This window comes from Ruditapes philippinarum, unplaced genomic scaffold (genome assembly GCF_026571515.1).
Source record: "Ruditapes philippinarum isolate M1 unplaced genomic scaffold, ASM2657151v2 ctg1590_1_1_1_1, whole genome shotgun sequence".
Classification (NCBI taxonomy): Eukaryota; Metazoa; Mollusca; class Bivalvia; order Venerida; family Veneridae; genus Ruditapes; species Ruditapes philippinarum.
The window spans coordinates 56,074-77,870 of NW_026855673.1; the positions used below are offsets into that span (position 1 = coordinate 56,074).

The 21,797-nt window shown below is 33.2% G+C and overlaps 1 protein-coding gene across 1 annotated transcript in view; it reads left to right on the plus strand.

The window, feature by feature from the left end:
* The first annotated feature begins 907 nt into the window (after positions 1-907).
* LOC132744074 (mitogen-activated protein kinase kinase kinase 10-like) overlaps positions 908-21,797 on the plus strand; it is a 54,717-nt gene continuing 33,827 nt past the window's right edge. Inside the window, 1 exon segment of the mRNA XM_060732681.1 lies at positions 908-1,972. Coding sequence (XP_060588664.1) covers positions 1,270-1,972 — 703 coding nt within the window. The 5' untranslated portion in view covers positions 908-1,269.

The following is a 21,797-nucleotide window of genomic DNA, read 5'->3' on the forward strand; positions in this document are numbered from 1 at the left end:
CATTGTTTAAAAAATAAAGCATTAAAATACATCACAGTCTATACAAAATTTTGAATTTAAAAAAAATAAAAATTAAAGTAAGTTTATGACAGTATTCATAATCATCTGTTTGTTCTATAAGTTAGGTTGGAGTCCCCTGGAAAATAGGAGAATTTATGCCAGACTCCTAATGTTTTACAAGATTATCGGATTGGTTACTGTGCCAATACCCCATCACATTCAGCTCTCTCCGTCGCACCCGACACTCACATCCTCTTTCTTTCGGGCATATCCTCACTGTATGTAACTACTATATAAATATACCAGCAACAATAGTCCTCTGACTCACTGCAATTTGAACTTGTGCAGGTTCTTACCATGGATCAATTTAAACAAGGAGTGACCACTCTTCCCCACCGTGCTTAAAATGAAAATATATTTGTTTTAGCTGTATGCTTTCCCTTCATAACTAACACTATCAACTTTTTATTTCAACTCTCTTTAATTACATGTACGTAAAAATTACAGTATTACTTTTATAAATTCTTCTTTACATTACTTCTTTTAAACTCTGGCACAGACACGCAACTGCACATAATGCTTGAAAGAAGGTGTTGCATAGTTTTGATTAAAAATGACAATCTTATTCAGTAGCCTTATCCCAAAATACAAGTTCTAGTTTACTTTAAGCTATGACTTCCTTGACCCAGATGCAAGTTATTGCTGCTGGAAACATTTTCATTTCACCATAAATAATGGAATAGCCTTATCGAAAATTAGATAATCATCCATTCTTTAACGTTGTGTGATTTAATCTTTACATTTTGAATCAATTACTAGTGTTAATTAATTATGCGAATATAATTTCTTTAAGGTGACGCATTTTCATTTCAAATCCGCATTGCCAATTTTGTTCACACCCGATTGGTCAAGGTCAAAGTACACCAATATGGCGGCTACTAAATTTTTGTGACAGAAACAAAGGTGTAAAAGATGGGAACGCAAGTGAAAAATGTCGCTTTCCGAGAGTATTTTGTGTTTCGATGTCTAAAGCAAAATGTCAATAACCTTGTAAAGTTAATGAATGATAAGAAAAACTTTTGATTTTACTGTTATTTTTAGAAAAATTATCGCGTTACAGTGCAAATCAACTGTCAAGAGTCATGTAGCCCAAAATTAGAATATTTGAAAGGATTTAGTTTGATTATGTCAGCACAGCTTTGTTATTGATTTATTTCTTATGTTACTTTATCTGTTTGTTGTTGATTTAGTGACGGCCAGTGTGTTCAAATGCCGTGTGCATTACGGTCTGACATGTCCGTGGCATCAAATTCAATAGCTTATGCCAGGCCATCAGTTGTGCAAAATGTCAATGGTGGTCCGATATTTACTTCAATTTTTGATTATGAAGCAACTCGAGATGATGAGTTGACACTTAGACGTGGTGTTGAGGTGGAAGTACTTTCCACTGATGCCAAAATATCTGGAGATCATGGATGGTGGACGGGAAAAGTTGGAGATAAAGTGGGAATATTTCCGAGCAATTTTGTGTCAAAAGAGGCGGATGTTATTAAGAAAATACCTCTGCACATTGATTTCAGGGAATTAAAATTAAATGATGTGATAGGTGTAGGAGGGTTTGGTAAAGTTTTTCACGCAACTTGGAGGGGTGAGGTTGTGGCTGTTAAAATTGCACACCATGATCCAGATGAACCTGACGCCACCTTTGCTAATGTGAGCCAAGAAGCAAAGCTATTTTGGCTTTTAAACCATCCAAATATTGTGTCTTTAAGAGGAGTATGTCTTCAGGAACCAGATCTTTGTCTTGTGATGGAATATGCTGCAGGAGGTTCTTTAAATAGAGTGTTAAATGGACGCCAAATTCCGCCGGATATTTTAGTGGACTGGGCCATGCAGATAGCAACAGGGATGTATTATCTGCATGAGGAAGCCCCAATTCCATTAATTCACAGAGACTTAAAGTCTAATAATAGTAAGTATTGTGAGAAGTTGAACAATTGATAAAATAATAAGTTTTGTCTTTTATAAGTCACAAATGTTTCCTTAACCCCTAACTTGGTCAGATTTTATGTATTTTTCTTTATTGTATAATGTCAGCTTTATAGATTCTGTTCTTGATCTCTTTGGAGAAAGCTTTTTTTTAGAAAACAATATGGTGTTTATGGTACCAAGCTTTGTTTTATTTCTAACTTCATTCTCATAGCCTTTTCCCTTTCAATGATAGAAAAGTAAAATAGTTCCTTTATCAAAATTCTGCAACTAAGATTTACAGTCGAAACCAGTTTTGTATTACAAGAGTGGTTATTTTCAATAATGTGAGCTGTTGACATTAAAAAAATCTGTTTTCCATGGAACTACTCAAGGCAACCAATCCACATGTTGTTATAAGTATTCCAAAAGGGTATGGATCGTGCTCTTAAATTACTGAGAAAAAAAGACAGGTCTGGGTTTTATTATTTCTAAAAATAGCAATATTAATTTACTAATCACTATTCATCTTTTAATTATTTAAATGTAGTTTACAGTCCCTATGATCAGGGCTCGAGCTAGTGGGCGATTCGGGCAAAATAGTCGCCAAATTCCGTCTGACTTCGCCGACATCTTACATGAAAGCGAAGACGAAGTCGCCCGATTTTATTGATCCATTATTGAAAATTACCAACAATAACAATAACTGTGAATAACATGTTGTGTGTGTTTGCTTTGTTTACCCTCGCCGCCGGAAAAAGGGACTGTCATGCATCTCAATCAACGCGAAATGTCATTAATTCGTTTGTTTACCAACATGCCATAAAAGTCTAATTAACAGACGCTCGAGGAACAATTAGACTCCGCCCACGGCGAGATTACCAATACGTGCGAGAAACCAATCGTAATTCATGTTTTAATCGAGGCGACATTATTAAACCAATCATTAAATCGCTAACATACAACTACCTGTAACAATTATTTATGATGGACGGATCAAACGTCAATTAAATTTTCAGTATCGAATGATTGTCCGCTCGACATATAACTGTAACCGTAATTTTAAATGAAAGTTATGATAACCTTTTTTGGCGACGAGTTAAATTTGATAAAATTGACGGCGTATTACACTGTATTTATTACAAATGTAGTTAAATTAAAGATCGTTTCTTTTGTTATCTACTTTCATTTTCTTTACAACATAAGTGAATATGAATATAATGTCCGGCGCAAGCTTTTTAATAGTAAATCAGAAGGGAATAACTGTTAATCCACCCATGATTATGATCCATGATAGGAATCAACTATGGCTTTTTTATCTTCATTTAATGCAATGGTTGCATTACATGATACTCATTCTTATTATTACTTGTTTCAAACTACTTTTAAATTAAAATTGAATATTCTGTTGTAACACAAATCCAATTCATTTAATAAGATATGTACAGTGAGTCAACATAATTGCGATAACATACAACAAACATCGATAAATGAATCTCCTCACTTCTCCCTAAAGTCTCCCCACTTCTCCCTAAAGCAGCTGGAGGGAGAAGTGACTTCTCCCTAAATTTTGAACCTAGCTTGAGCCCTGTATGATATTGATTGACAATATGTACTTTATCTCTTATAATGAGGGAACGGCTTGATGTTTTGGAAAGGTAAATTAGTTCTTTAAAAGTCTACTAAGTAATGTGGAATTACAATAAAGTTGTGATTTGTATGTTGTTATCCTGTAATGTGAAGATTTTATAAATTTTCACATTTCTAACTACAATGGTTGTTGTTTATCTTTGCTTTAGGGTAACATATGTTGTTTAAAAAAAGGCTTAAAATCTGAGCAATACAAAGTGGAAAAACAATGCATAAACTTGTGTGTCATGGGCGGCAAAATCAATTAAATATGTATTGCCAAGGTTGTTCCACAGCCTCCATGGACAAAGGAATTTTTTTAAAGTTTTCTTTATAAATATCATAAGGACAATTAAAATAGTGATTCCAGATAAAATGGAAATCAGATTTGCTGGCCTTAAAGTGTGTGAAGTATACGTCTTGGGAGATTGATTTATTCAACCAGACCATAAAACTGCCTGAACTTACGAATCCTGGAATATTTTATTCATACCTGACTGTATGAATGAATGTTGTGAAATGTTTTGGGAGAATTGTTTTTATTTATTTCTGTACACTGATAGTAGAAATTATAATTTATTATCATAATTTATGGTGGTTATTTTGAAGTTCAGATTTGAGGCTTTTAAAAAAGTTTTCTTTTTTGCATAATAATTATATAGTTAAATTATGATGTATACATAGGATTTATCTTTATTTGATGTATCTTTGATATTTATTATTGTAAACACAAGGAATTGTACCCAAATTTTCTTCTAAAAATTTACTTATTATATATTATTATTCCTTCATTCTTCTCATGTATTATATAAACGCATCTGCATGTTAAATTGCAGTTGCTATCTCAGACAATCTGCCAATCTGATCTTACAGTGAGGCAATTTTCTTCAAGTTATTGTTTGATCTTTATTTGATTATACACTAAAATAGCTAAGCATCACTTAATTGTTTCATGAAAATGGCTCTGTTTTAATGTATTAGAATTTTTGTTGGTAATATCATTATTGTGTTACTTTTTGAATGATGAACAGAATTAAGTTTCATTGATCAGTGAGTCAGTGTACTGTTAACTTTATAAACTGACCATTCTGATGGTCAAGGGTTTTAGAGTGCTGCATCTGAAATTCTGAATCCAGTGATCATGGGTTCTAGCTTACAATGTAAATTATGTATCTGGGATCAAAGCTTGGTTTCATTTAGATTATTTTGTTAACATACCTCAACCTGATTGAGTTTTGGATTCATAGTCCAATAGTGAAGGTTGTTGACTTCAAACCACTTGCCCCTCACTGCTGTACATGTAGGTTCAAATCTTGCCAGGCCCAAGGGACTTTGGACTTTTCATGAGAAGTTATTATCTGACAGCTAGCTTACAGAATGCTGGTGGTTCTTCTCAGGTGCCTGTTAGTGGCTAAAATAATGCACCTTAGGTTTCCCTCCTCCAGTAAAGCTGAAAATCACCATAATTATGACTCTTAAAATGACCTCTACTGTGTTGGTGCAACGTAAAACCCCTTACCAAAAAAAATGTTTAGATTCAAGAATGAGACAGAATACATGCTTAACTTTCTTTGTATTCAATCTAAAATTTATGTGTAAACTAAGTTAATTGAAAAAAAAAGAGCTATCTTAAGCAAAAAAATAATAGAATAATCAATTATAGAGTGCATCCCGCAGTAAATAGTTTCATCGAAGTTCATTCAGCAGATTAAACTGACAGGTACATGGTACAGCACTTGGAGGTTTTTTTCTCTCTCTCAAAAATTGTAATCAGCTATGGTGTCTGTAATGAGGCGGTTGATTGACAGGTGAACCTGCCTACAAGTGAAGTTCACTGAGCTGCTATAACCCATTTCACTTTTATCTAGGATTAGGTACACATTATTCTCTTAATCTTTTGTACTAATGCTACGTGTTCACCTCATTTGCTCTGTACTATTATAGTAGATTGTATTATATTTTTTGGTGGGAGTATTATTACATATTTTTAACAAGGGAAAGCTGCTATGGGAGAGTTTAGTTCTATTTTAAAGTAGTGTCATCCATATGCCATTGAAACACTTAGAAAATAACAAGTGATCAATTTGCTATCTGAAAACTCCTCAAGTCAGCTTCTTAGTAATGTTGTATTTCGTAATATATCATCATACATGTACATGTATGTCACGATGGTTACATTAGATTCTTTGTTTTTATCAATATTTTCACCTTTATCAAATTTCATTATATTTCTACCATTTCTACCAGTACTATGATTATGTACATGTACTGAAATAAAGGTTGAACATTTTATCATGGTATCAATTATCGTCACTTTCAGTCTTCCAAAATTAGCGCCAGTCACTTTCAATCTTCCAAAATTAGCGCCAGTCCGCGGCCCAATGCCACTAAATCATTTAAATCTACAATGTAGTGACTTTATTAATCTATGTCACTGACCTCTGAATCCCTTTTTATTCACCACAACAGGTTTAAATCTTTCCCATTTGAAGTGGGAAGTTGAATTGTTTTAAATTCAATTGAGGAAACTATAGATCCACTGTGGCAAGTGGACGGTTGGTGGGTAAGTTCTACTATGATGCCAAAACCTGTGAGGCTGTGCATCAATGAATATTAATTGGACATCTAGGGTAATAAGTGGTCATTTAAACTGAACAGTGTCAGTGTAGTTAAAGCCCTATTACAAAGACTATTTTCTAAGAGTGTCATCTGCATGCAAGAAACCAAAAGAAAACAGTTAAAAGTCTTTTTACATTAAAATGTCCAGAACTTTTTATTAATGTCCAAATATTATTGTTACCGGTATGTTTTGTCAATCCATTTTATGGTATATTTGGGTTAGTAAAATAAGGTTTTAAGTATACATGTACAATGCAGACTGTACAATATTTATTTAATTGTTTTAGGGAATGTAATAATAGTTGTAAAATGAATAGATGGAATTGTTTTGGTTAGATGACCTGTTATTAGTACATACATTTGTATTAATCTCGATTTTTTATTCACATTAATATTCATACATATTTAATACAATAGGAGATATGTATGAAGTTATGCTAATGACTTGTTAAAATTATGCATCTGTCTTCAATTTATGCTTAAATAATGAGCATAACATATTGCCAACAAATAAAAAGTGTACCTTTTTAGGGCCTGCGGTTTTAGCCATTATGATGCTGTGGTTTAGTGGGGGTTTTAATAAGCATATTAATTGACTGGAAATATTAGGTTTATAAGTGATTTAAAGGCTCTATACTCACCAATAGAAGATGTCAGGACTTGTATATAATTATGTACTTTTAGTGGTATTTTCGTGCAATATTTAATCGCTTAAATTGATATTGATAAATTTGTACCCCTTGTACATTAAGTGCAGTTTAAACATCTGTTGATCAAAGTATCAAAATGCAATGAATGTAGTCTAGCTCTATACTTTCAAAAGTCTTAATTTCTTAAAGTACATCCATATATACAAATTATGCACATGCACTTTGTACAAATATTAAATGTCCATGGTTGAGTGTTAAATCCATATCCAGGTGGAACCTAAAAGGTTTACCCTTTGTCACTAGTATAGAGATAGGCCCGAGTCAGGCTAGCTTGCACATGTGATCAGTTTGACCAGGTTCAATGCTGTTGGCTGACTAACTTCAAACTTTCATCTTGACATTGAAACAATTCCCAAAATTAATTATGGAAAGCCAAAAGGTTCAAAATGTATAGAAGCTGGAAATGTCGATTTAACCTGCCTAAATTTTGTAAATGAATTTAGCCCTTCTTTGAATTTGAAACAGTCCATTCAAAGATAAAGGGATTTCAAGCAGCCAACAGTAAAGAAGTTGATCAGACTGCATGAGCTACATCCATGGTTGAGTGGTTTGTATCTCCTTTCTCCTAAACACTCTTGGTGGGAATCCCACAAGAAAACGTGATATCTATACAACTATCTGGCTGGCTTTTGGACGGTTGATTGTTGGTTCGGGCACCCTAGTGCTAGTGTCTGAAATGATACAAAAATGCGCTCTTTGAGTTGCCATTTATACTCAACAGTTACACACATATGCCTTTACAAGTAAAGCAATGTCATTTTGACCCAACTTTATACCCTTTAAAAATATTGAACATATATTATATTCATAATTGTTTGAGAATCTTTTGATTTTAAGTGAGCAATAACTGCCAAATTAAATTTTCTCAAGCCAAAATAATAATATTTTAGCAAATGGGTAAATTGGCCAAATGCAGAGAGAGCACTGGCTGTCGTCTGCATTACCAATATTACTCCAAAACAAAAATTTTAGTTTCATGGCTTGGATAGTCAACATTATGAAATGTAAACTTTTCGAAATTTTATCATGAATATAGAAAGATAAAATTTCACTTTTTTGTACAACTATGCAAGAAATAAATGTTACTGGTCACGCACACTTTTATTGGCCTAAAAGCTAGACAAATAGACATATCCTTTATGTACAGATGAAATTAAATTTTGTCATATTATTTGGGAAAGAACATGACACCAGTACACTGCTAAATTTGTATCTCCTGCTTTGAAATTGTAACTGTCCATTAGTAATTTTAAGGGGTTTCAGTTTAATTAATGACATATTAAGTTACAGTATGCAGTGTTTTGGGTGTCTGTGGCCAAATAGTTATTATTGTTACTTCAAATCATGCCTTTCGCTGTGGGTTCGAATCCCACCAGGGTCTGGGTTTCTTTAACTTAAGGTAAGAAAACTATCCAGCTAGCTTACAGAACATCGTTAGTTCTACTCATGTACCCGATTGAGCCTAAAACCATGCACAGAGGGGCTCTTGAGGTCTTCCATGCAACGTAAAACCCAACCAAAAATAATATATGTGCAGTTTGGTCAGACAGGCAGTTTAATAGATATGTGCAGGGTCACATGACCTAATATTGTTGGCATATCAGCAAGTCTGTATGGCAGCAAGCAATTTATAAGAGTCAAGCAAGTTTATAAATATGATATGTATTTTAAAACCACCTCAGAAAAAGGTTTAAAATATTTCATGATAATTTTAAATATTATTTATTGCGTGCTTTCAGATTAGCTGTTTGTAAATAAAGACAGCCTTCAAGAGTCTGCATTTTATTCTCCTAGGATAGACTAATATGAAAGGTTTTACCAACCAAATAGACTTAATGTTGTTAAATTTCAGCTTCAGACAGATCATTTTAAGAGCTTATGATTATATAATAAGTTTTATTCTCTTAAAGATTCTTAGTAACCTTCAGTATGATGAATATCAGTCTATGGACAAGTAAATGTACCTTTTGAAATGTCAGATCATGATTGAATCATGAAATTTTTTATATTTTATCTATATAGAATACAGGCTGACTGACCTTCTGATATGCCTTTACTGCCAGTGATTTTTCACCCTATTTAACTGGGGCCTAAAAAAAGACCTCTTCCCAATTAAATTTTTCTTTGAGATCATGCAGTTTGAAGTAACACCAGCTTTTTTCTTTTTTCCAAATTGGAAATTTTAGTGATAATTTTTCACAAATCAAGAAGCTAAGACCCCTTCCAAATTAAGTGAGAAAAATCGCTGATTTGTAGTTTGTAAGGATCCAATTGTGAGCAATAAGTCTGCCGATGACAACAGATTCTTATTTCTACCCATGCAATCACTGGATTCAGTGGTCTGCCGACCATGATCTTGGTCAGTACTGTTCGCTATTCAGTCATCGGTCTGCACTGTTCCATATTTAGTCATTGTCAATGCAATTTTTGAAATTTTCTCTGAAAATGATGAATGGTTTTGTCCAGATTGAAAGATGGACATGTCCTGAGTCCTGACTCCATTTCTGAAATTAATTGTTAAGGAACTTAAGTATTAATAGTCTATTAAAATGAATAAAGAAAAAATTAAGCTGCCACTAATGTTGAAACAGGCCAGACTGCATAGCTCTATAAATATGGCATGGCCGTACCAATATTCATAATAGAGGCAAGCCTTCTATTTAGGATTACCTGAGTATAGAAATAGTGTCTTAATTATTATTTGTAAATTATTAAAATGAAAATACTTTCAAAGTTTAAGACTGCACACTTGAAATTATGTCAATTTACCTGATACTGAAATTTTACTCTTATGTTGTTCCCAGGTGATGAACCCTTTATTATAATTTTGCGGTTATATGCACTTAAACCTAGTATAGTCTAACTCGGTTTGAAGTCTTAAATCTTTTGTGATCTTTGTAAAATTATCTAGTGTCCACATTAAAATCGGTCTCGGTTTTCAGGTTATTTGTTTATTTTTACATCTCTAGGTATAACTACGCCTGACGTGCTCACCGAAGTGGACTAATTACCTTGTGAAAGTAGTCCCTTTAGTGTATTGTTTGTTTTTTTGAAAGCCTATTCATCGAGGGGCAAAACTGTGAAGGATTTAATTGTTCTCTTTTGTTACTGTAATTGGAGTAATTAAAGGCACTCCACTTTAGTATTACAGAGACTGGTTTTAAAAAAACCAATCTTGTCTTGCTCTAAGGAATCTAACAAGAAGATTCTTGGCCCTAAGGGTATTTCTCACTTCTCTATAGACAGCTGCTGAATTGTACCATTGGCTTTTCTTCAAAGTATGTGAAATGGTTCTAGCTTTCAATCAGTATGATATGTTGGATATATGTACAGTCTGTATAATTATATGCTCCCTATTTTAGTGCTGTATGATGTCTATTAAAAAGTTAATTCAATCCAAGGCCTAGGCCACAATATGTTAAAGTTTTTGAATTGATTGACATGGTGTTGCCTCTAGTAGGGCTAGAGCCCTGTCAGTCTCTGGGTTGAGAGGCACACACCTTAACCACTAGACCATGACTTCTCTAGATTCAAACTCACATTTCTTAATAGCATGTCATAGAAAGATAGAAATTACTGATACACTTTAAGCTATTCAAAAAATAGTCTTGTTTATTTTTGTTGACTTGGGGTCCTAAAAGGCATAAATTTACATTTATGGTAGATTCAACTGAATAAGAAAATGTTAGCTTTATTTGTTATAACTACATGTTTATGTTTATTATATTTATAGAATCCTTTTATATTGTTTTAAGGTTGTTGCAAGTGTAGATTTGTCACAAGGACAGAAAAACACATATTATTGTGGTATATTAGTTGCACACCTGTATGAATGGAGTAAAAAAGATTTTTTTCATAGTTTTCTTGAATCATGTTTTGTTTATGTTATCCTCTACAGCTGCCACTGTCTTTTTTTTGTTGCCATTTTGATATATTTTATGGTTAATTATGACGTCAAGTGCCTTTAATTAAATTATCTGCCTGTCATGAAACTGTAGTCACAAGTCACTGATACATTATGTCATGAAACAAAAGAAAATAGAAATCAGGTTGCAGTTTCCCATGTTATTAACAAATTACTGTAAATGAGTACATTAATTCCCCCTGTCTGGTATGACACGATGATTTCAGCAGAAAATTTTTCATGTTTTTTTTTTCTAACAGCTGAGCTTTATCAATATTGAAGTGTACTACATGTATGTAATGAGTGAAATCTATTACAAACTTTTTAATGTGGGGGGGGGGGACGGGGGGTGGAGAATGGCTTGCTATTAAGTATTGTTATATTATTATTAAGAATATTGATAGGGGTCATGCCCCTGCTGAGACAGCAAAATCAGTTCCCGTAGACTGAAGAAACAAGTGGACATTTTCAAGAAATTTAATATAGAAATTAAGGGTTGGCTGCAAAACTGCAGTAACTTACATTAAATAAATCAAAGGGCTGCAGCTCTATGGTATTTTCTGATCTTTGCAATCTAAATCATACTGACTATCTGTATGTACTTTCCTGTATAAGTTTATTTTTATATACTATAATTCATCTTACGCAGCGACAGCGTTTTAATTTTCTTCTATAACAGTTTGAGATTTACATATGGAATTTTGCATGAAAAAAAATAGAATTGCCTCGACTAGGATTTGAACCACAGGCCTCTCACATCCTCAACGAGACCGCTTACCTCTGCACCACGGCGAAGTTATACATATGAACCTTGAATAAAAACGAAAACATTATGTAATTTTAAATTGAGAATTTCCATTTCGTGTTTGTAATCCTTATTAATTTCGAGGTATTTTGTTCACGATAAACGTGTTGTTTAACACTGATGAAAATAATTTATCGAAAATCGCCAAAACAGTCCGACATGTATATATTCCACTACTCGACAGTCAGATTTATTTGTGTACTACGCTCTGGAGTATTCGGTAATAGGCATAGCTAAAAATAGCATTTTCATTGATTAAAATGATATTCATGATAATCCGAAGCTTTACGGCTATATAAAATGATATTCATGATAATCCGAAGCTTTACGGAAATAGCCGAACATTTTTCATTGGGTAAAAAGATATTCATCCGCGAAATTTGTGATTGTAACCTCATATTTCTATTGACTAATCTAAACTTTTAATGCACTGTAATTCATTAAATGCCTACATTAAAAATTATTCTTTCTTTTAAATTGCTGGTTTTTAAGCAGTTTTGAGTGAGAACTACTTTGCGTTGTTAGGACTGTTAGGAAATATTGTGTTAGACCGTGGATGTTAGCTATGTATTTACTGATCTTACGATCAGAAAATACAAAAATGTTTGGCAATTTTCATTCTATGTAGACCTTTTCCTTTATTAAATAATAAGAAGAAATGAGACCTTTTATATTACATGACTTGTATAATAGAATTATTAGTTGAATTTTGATCCATTTTGAACATGGGTCCTTCTTGTAAACTACATGTAGTATTAAAGGATCCTGCAACAGCCCTCTATTGAGGACACTTTGCTAAAATAATGTCACAGAAAAGATCTTAATATTTAAATGCCATTATTATAGAAAAGGTTTCATATTCTATCTGAAAAGATGATAAAAAGTGAGAAGAAGAAAAAAATAAATTGAGGTTACACTGATTTCTAGCATTAAAGATTGATATTCTTGCAGTGATGCTTTTTGTATTAGAACTTGCTCTCTTCTGGGAGATTTATCTCTCGTTGTGTGACTGCTTAATATGAGACAAGTCGGTCCTTTTCCCATCTATTTTTGGACTTACCTCTTAGTTACAGCATGTTATTTTTTGAAGAGGTTGCTGTGCTGCTCTTGTACATGTGCATGTATAATATGCAGTAATTCCATTCATCAATTTATTATGTTGCCAGTCAACTTAGTTGCATACGAAATTAGATATAAATCTGTTTTGAAAGCAAGTATTTGACATAATAAAAATATTTCTTTTGTTCCTAATAAATATACATAAGTGAATCTCCTTTATTGGCTTTAAATAACAGTATTTAATTTGACAAAATATGGCCAATTTTTCATTGATTTAAAATTTCGGCACCAAAATTTGTGAATTAAGGCCCTGGAATTCCATTTCTAGGTATTTAATGTGTCAAAATATAGCAAAGTTTTCATTTGATTAAAATGATGTACTGTTTGTGTTACATTGAAATTTATTGACTTGCCTTTGAAATGGTTTATATGATAAATATTTTATCTCAGACGTCAATGATTCAGGACAACTCTTGTTAAGTCGCACAATTCATTTCTAAACATTCTCGTATTATATGCATCTAGGTTTAAGTCCTGAATTAGTGAAGAATCCGAGAATCTATGTGAGAAAAAAGATTCCAATATTGACCATTCTAACGGTTATTGTTTTCAGCCTCTCTGCTAATGGCTTTGTTTTTGCTTAAGTATTGGAATATTCGAGTCATTATGTCGTGTACGCCCGACTTCGGAATGCCTAGATGTCAAGCAAATATGTTCATAAACTACTTTGCAACAAATTGGTAAGAGTAATGTGTCTCAAGCTATTGCCAATTCATGTAGAGAAAAATGATTTTCTCGAAAAGCAGTGCATCAGTTTTTTTTCTCAGACTCGGATTTCATTTTTGTATAATTGATATGTGTTCAATCAGACTAGAATAAATTTGTTGCTATTACTAAGACACTTGGTTATAATGGTACAACATGTAGGGGAAAATTAGGTCAATAAGCCTAACCCTTTGCATATGCCGTCCCTATTATTTTCGGCGTATTTGCCATATGGACGGCTTTTGCCTTTTCTATAATAATAATAATAATAATAATAATAATAAATATATAGATAATTATACCATCGACAATAATTATTATTATACTAGCAGATTTGGAAACATATATAATTTTATAATACTAATAATAAATAATGATAATTATATTAATAATATACATTATAGCAATTTCTTAGAAAACCCTCTAGCAAATAGGTGATCGCAATAAATCCATAACCCTCTGGCAGGGAAAGGGTTAAGTATTGTGATTGTTCTAATATATTCTTTTTACTTATTGTTGCAAATTCAAACCTTGTTCCAGTCCCCACTTTGTAGCAGGATAGTGATAAAATATAAATTTATCATTTAAAAGTATGCCTGTAATTTCTAACAATTCTGTTAAGATTACTGGTAAAAATATATATACACGGAAATAAATCTTCCAACAATCCAGAAGGGAAAAATTCCAGGGAGCATGCCCCTAGACACTCCCCCTCAGACCAGTATTAATTAAAACCATGCTGGATTTGTCTGACCAGTGTACCCGTTGCATTGCTTTGGTTGAAACTTGAAATAATTGTTTACAAATCCAGGATTATTTACAATTTTATCTATGTAATATATTATAACTAAACAGAGACAATATCTTTCCTGAATATAAAACATACACAGCATTATGACTGCATACAAATCATATACATATGATCAACTAATATTCAACCGTTCTAAATTCATTATTTCGTTGTTTTGTTTTATGAAATTATGTTAAAGATTTCAATGGCTATTTTTAAAAACCATTTATATTGCATTACAATCCTCCAAGGAATTTCTATGCACTTCCGAGCAGGAATTTTGGAATCTGAGATATATAATATTATAAATTATGAATTTTTCCGTTCTGTTCAATTCGTTGTAAATTGTAATACTAGTCTTGTTACGGGACATTCCACTTTGTTACACGACATTAAAATAGAATAGAATAATAACAGCTGGTAAATTAAAGGAATTTCCAATGAAATATATGCAAATGAACGGAATTGTTTAGATCGTTGAAATTCCTTAGTTTGTAATTGAATGACAATGGAAGAAATTTGAAAGGTTATCTGCCAAGGTTGCATTATTGGTGAATAATTATGTTCAATGAATTTGCATAAATTGCCCGAGATTATAATTTAGAATTGATTTATGAAATGTACTAGATATTGTTTTTGTTTTGATTATGCAATACAATTGTACTGAGAATTGGGATACCAAGTTGACGCTTAAGCTGCTGAACTTGTGTAATAGAATTGCCATTTATTAGATTTGGAACAGTCAATTTAAAGTTTATGGGATTTCAAATTTAGCTACCAAGTTAAGTAAAGAGTCTGGTTACGACTGCACGGATATGTAGGCTAAGCCTTGCTATACTGGTGGCAAAGACTATATGCTAGGTGAACTTCTTGGGGCTTCCGTGGCTGAATGGTTACGGTCGTTGTCTTAAACCACTTGCCCCTCACCTCTGTGTGTTGGAGATAAGCAGATAATGGGTTACTTATGACAACTATCCATATTGGGCCAATTTGGCAAACCCCATCGGGGACAAGCCATTGTTTCATTGAGCAAGAAACATAGTACTGGTTGGTTAAAGAGTGTGTCTATAAGCTATTAGTAGCTTCATAAAATATATTCTGTATTAAACTAAGAGTTAATTATGCCTAAATAGGAGAGCCTGAAAGCAGTAGCATGTAATTTTAGTTCCTATCTGCAATAGTTTTCATTGAGCATCATTCTGCATTCTTTGATGAAATAAAACTATAAATGGGCAAAATAATGGTAATGACAGAAAAGTTGACTAATTTTTTATTACTTCTTAATGTAATCCTAATTCTTATTGGAAGATTTTGACTACAAATGATAAAATTTATCTACAAAGGTCAAGGTAATAAGTTATATATAGAAATTGTCTACAATTATTAAAAAGTAACAAGGATAATTGCATTTTAAATAAAAAAAATTAATAACTTTTTACATTCCCCACTCTCTCATTCTGTTCTAAAAATTTATAATGTTCTCTGTATGATAAATGTACATGTACATAATTAGTACCTCCGGCTAAGTAGAAGATTTTTAACACATCGACCCTGCTTTCTTGACTCCCTTAAAGGTTCATGTATGCCCCCCCCCCCCATCACAAGATATATGCCTCCTTTCATGATGGTCTCTGCTCCGTTAAAAACTTGTCTGTACACCTCTATACGTAACCCTGACCTATTTTAAATATAACAAGTGGGGGTTTCCCATTCTTTTTCAAGAAGTTGCTCCTATTGTACAGTAAACTATGATTCACATTGTAAAATAAAAAAAATAAAAAAATTTTTGTACCGTATGTGCAGTGTAAAGTGACAAGTAAGATGTGAATTAATTATGATGTTATAATGTATTTCTCGCTTTTAAAATTTATCTATTTAGCATTGTGTTATATGAACCACAAATTAATGAGAAACCGAGATTACCACTCCCACGTATTTATATAAATAACTTGATTATGTAATGAACGTGAATCGAGTTTTGGGCAGTATTGCAAGAAAAATATATATATACTAGTATGGAATTATTACATTGTACATGATTGAGGATGTACTTGAATGTATTAATTTTATTTTATACATGCTGTAGGAAGTTAATTGCTTCATTGTTTTATTGCACATTTCCTGAAAGATGCTCTACTTAATGGAGCTTAGTTAAGTTAGGTCAACAGACAGGTTCACAAGTTTTATAGCAAGAAATTGTACAATTAAAAAAAATAAACCTGCATTTTATCAACAATATGAATACTTCAATAGCATCATAAAGTCTTCCATGGCTGATTCACTTGGTTCAAGTGGAGAAGTTGTGAATTTCTTGTGGAGGAGCAGATAAAAAGGCAATTTATAAATTAATGTTTTATGATAAACACCAACAAAGAAAACAAAAAATTAAATCCTAAATCCCTTTTTGTTTAAAAAGAAAATAATGTCAGTTTTTTTACATCATGTGAAATTTACAACAATGTGTGTCATAAATTTTTTTTATATGTTTAAACTCGGATTTCATGTACACATGTATTTGATTGGTCAGATATACGCTCAGAATAATACACTGACCAATCAAGAGAAAGCATTGATTAACTAAATCAGTCTTTTTTTATCAACAGTTCAATGGGGCATGATCTTATGGTTATGAACAAATACGGTAATTTGAATAATCTCAGCAGAGCAACTGAAGTGGCCTGTAGACTGGTTACTATTTGTTTATGTTTGCAAACAAGTCTACTTCTGTGCCGATTGCCTTGTAGAGTAGGAGGCAGTTATCGCTGTAGTGTTTTACATATCAGAGATATATGTGTCAAGCAAAAAATGGGTCTTGGCCATGATAAAAATGCATTTGATAATTCATTTTCCATGTTCGGTATGTCAGGTTATCTCGCTGGTATTTGATTACATTACATCATTTGTTTGCACTAGCCATCCCATTAATGAGCCGTTATCTTTCTGAATTTGATTTTTATGTGACTGCATTGTTGTACAGGGCATAAAATGTTTCAATTCAAAAGATTGTGAATAATATATTTTATAGAATTTTGGCACACATCTTCAACTACTTAACAATGCATGGATTTTTTTTTTGTCTGCATTAAGACTTTATAACTTTATTTTTAAAAATTTGGCTTATAAAATCTTGAACTTGTTGAAATGAACTTCCTTATAGAAAGTAGCAACTTATAAATGCTTTGTGGTTTTAAACTTTAAGGGACTCCACTGAGGTTTTTCGACATGACAGGACTGGAAATATTTTTTCAAGATATGTGTACCAATTGATGAAGGTATGAACCAATAACATGTGTGCAAATTTTGGATCATTCCCTCACCCCATTTTTCCAGAAAAATCATTTTTATTTTGCAAAGTAACCCAAAAAGGAAAACATTGCAATGCTTTTCACTCAAATCCCGCTAAGATTCGCACAAAAATCGGTTTTTATTTTAACTCTTGAGTTCTTTATCATCCTTTGCAGAGTTTTCCATTTTGTCAGGTCTATGTTAGAATTTCTAATTTTACGTTTTGAGGCATTAAAACACCTTAGTGGAGTTCCTTTAAAGCTGGGTTGGAATCTTAATCGTACAGTCAGATTTTATAGATCTTTGTTCATTTTAATCATTACGTTTAGAACCACACTGTACATGTAGATAAACATATCTAGGTTAAATTTACTCAGGTTTGACTGTATTTTGCCTTGTCTTTATTGGATGGTAGTATTTGGTAATGGCAGAGAAATTTAAGAGGCTTATGTAATTTATTTGTCAACAAATCATTTTTGCATAATAGCTAGTCCCTAAAAAATCAATGCATTGAGTAGTAGGGTTGGAGTGTAGGAGGTTGTAATTAGTTGAAGTGTTGTACTTTTCTGTATACTCATACGCTGAAGCAGAAAATGTCACGAAATATGAAGAGGGTGATAAAAAAGACGTATTTCATTGAATATAAATTGATATTCATTGGTTTTTAAGTTTTGTATTGGAATGTTTGAAGTTGTCAGAGGGATGTTTGATTATATTTTGTCATATTTGAAAATTTTGTACCAAGTGGCCTAATATTGAATTTTTTGGTTGTTTTGTTGAAATTTGAGGGGGAAAAAATCATAAAGAGGGGAAAAATGGTAATGATAATAGAATAAAGGCTTCCAATGTATGTATTTATTTTGATCTTTCTTTTTGATGCAAAAAAATTTACGTGCATTAAAAATTTTGATAACTTAATAAATGGTTACAAGAATAATTATATTAAATTTGTTTTTTCCAGAGAGGAAAGTTACGGAAGCGTCCTGGTGCCAATTCATAATGTTCTATAAAAAAATAAACTCCTACGTAGGAGATAAAAAAGCCTAATTAGGAGTTTGTAACTCCTACGTAGGACTTTTAAACTCCTACGTAGGACTTTATAACTCCTACGTAGGACTTACAAAGTCCTACGTAGGACTTTATAACTCCTACGTAGGACTTTATAACTCCTACGTAGGAGATAAAAAAGCCTAATTAGGAGTTTATAACTCCTACGTAGGACTTTTAAACTCCTACGTAGGACTTTTTAACTCCTACGTAGGACTTTATAACTCCTACGTAGGAGATAAAAAAGCCTAATTAGGAGTTTATAACTCCTACGTAGGACTTTTAAACTCCTACGTAGGACTTTATAAGTCCTACGTAGGACTTTATAACTCCTACGTAGGACTTTATAACTCCTACGTAGGACTTTAAAACTCCTACGTAGGAGATAAAAAAGCCTAATTAGGAGTTTATAACTCCTACGTAGGACTTTTAAACTCCTACGTAGGACTTTTTAACTCCTACGTAGGGCTTTATAACTCCTACGTAGGACTTTATGACTTTATAAGAAATGCAAATCTCAACATTCCGGACCGGTATATCGGCGAAGGAACAAGACACTTACCCCCCTCCCCTCAAATCTTAAATATAGAGGACATTTCACCTTTGGTTCATACAGAATTGATTTAAGTTTGATTGTGTAGGAAGCTATAAGCTTAAAGACACACTTTCGAATCCGTTCCTGGAACCAACCAGTACGTACTTAGCAATGATTGTAAAGTTTCTTGCTCAAGGAAACAACGGCTTGCGCCTAACGGGGTTTGAACCCATGCGGCTAGCGACCATTAGGCTACTAGTCACACGGCCATGCCGCAACACTTCACCTTTTAATAAAGTGTCTCAGGTTTCTAGAGAGTACAGTGTCTTAGGGTGAGGTGTCTGTAAGCATTTGCGATATATCCCGAAAAATTGCTTTACAGCTATTCGAAAAAAAACTTACTCGACATCAAGCATATATATCAAAATTTTAAAAGGCTTTAATGATTACGATTTCAATACGAACTAGCTGAACAAAACAAGCAATTTATCCATTTTCGGCCGTTTCAAATGATTAAATCCTTATAGGGGGGGGGGGGGGGGGGGTAGTGAAGTGTCTTGTTCCTGCTCCGTAAAGTTTAAGAAGATAACGGTTTGCGGAGCATTATGCATGCATATGTCTAATAATGAATTACATTGTATATCCTACTTTGAACAAAGTTTAACCCATACATTTTGTGAACATGTGTATAATAAATATAACTAAACGTACATAATACAGAATCATCGTTTAATATTTGCAGAGAATGACAAAATCATCTCTGGCTACAGACTAAAGGTATTTACTAAAGTGGCTTGCGGTAATTACAACTTGACACATATGAGCCGCGCCATGACAAAACCAACATAATGGGTTTTGCGACCAGCATGGATCCAGACCAGCCTGCGCATCCGCGCAGTCTGATCAGGATCCATGCTATTCGCTATCAGTTTCTCTACTTGTAATAGGGTTTGTAAGCGAACAGCATGGATCCTGATCAGACTGCGCAGATGCGCAGGCTGGTCTGGATCCATGATGGTTGCAAATGCACTATGTTGGTTTTGTCATGGCGCGGCTCATATAATTTATTTTCCTACATAATATGCTATCTTAAGTTATACTCTAGCATACATGTCCGTCGAACTCTGTGCTTTCAGTTCTTTGATATGTTTTCTACGTAGGAGTGATAAAGTCCTACGTAGGAGTTTAAAAGTCCTACGTCGGAGTTTAAAAGTCCTACGTAGGAGTTTCAAACTCCTAATTAGGCTTTTTTATCTCCTACGTAGGAGTTATAAAGTCCTACGTAGGAGTTATAAAGTCCTACGTAGGAGTTTAAAAGTCCTACGTAGGAGTTATAAACTCCTAATTAGGCTTTTTTATCTCCTACGTAGGAGTTATAAAGTCCTACGTAGGAGTTACAAAGTCCTACGTAGGAGTTTAAAAGTCCTACGTAGGAGTTACAAACTCCTAATTAGGCTTTTTTATCTCCTACGTAGGAGTTATAAAGTCCTACGTAGGACTTATAAAGTCCTACGTAGGAGTTATAAAGTCCTACGTAGGAGTTTAAAAGTCCTACGTAGGAGTTATAAACTCCTAATTAGGCTTTTTTATCTCCTACGTAGGAGTTATAAAGTCCTACGTAGGACTTATAAAGTCCTACGTAGGAGTTATAAAGTCCTACGTAGGAGTTTAAAAGTCCTACGTAGGAGTTATAAACTCCTAATTAGGCTTTTTTATCTCCTACGTAGGAGTTATAAAGTCCTACGTAGGAGTTACAAAGTCCTACGTAGGACTTATAAAGTCCTACGTAGGAGTTATAAAGTCCTACGTAGGACTTACAAAGTCCTACGTAGGAGTTTACAAGTTCTACGTAGGAGTTAGAAACTCCTACGTAGGAGTTTATTTTTTTAATAGAACATTATAAATTGGCACCAGGACGCTTCCGTAGAAAGTTGAATGTAAAGTTTGAAATAAAATTACAGTAATTTCCTTTTTTTCCTTTTTCCAAACTGCGAAGGTTTTTTTTATGCCCCCGCCATGTAATGGCCGGGGCATATAGTGTTACCCTGTTCCGTCCTTCCGTCCTTCCGTCATTCCGTCATTCCGTCATTCCGTCCTTCCGTCATTCCGTCATTCTGTCATTCCGTCATCATCAGTTTCCGTTCATTATCTTAGTAACCGTTGCACATATTCAACTCAAATTTGACATATGGATATGTCATGAGAAAATACAGGTCAAGTTCGAATTTGGTCATGGTTCGATGATTTTTGGCAGAGTAATGCCCCTTTTACTTTGAAAGTAATATGAAATTTTCAGTTTCCGTTCATTATCTCCCCAACGGTACAACACATTCAACTCAAATTTGACATATGGATATGTCATGAGAAAATACAGGTCAAGTTCGAATTTGGTCATGGTTCAACGATTTTTGGCAGAGTTATGCCCCTTTTACTTTGAAAATAATATGAAATTTTCAGTTTCCGTTCATTATCACCCCAACCGTACAACACATTCAACTCAAATTTGACATATGGATATGTCATGAGAAAATACAGGTCAAGTTTGAATTTGGTCATGATTCGATGATTTTTGGCAGAGTTATGCCCCTTTTTCTTTGAAAGTAATATGAAATTTTCAGTTTCCGTTCATTATCTCCCCAACGGTACAACACATTCAACTCAAATTTGACATATGGATATGT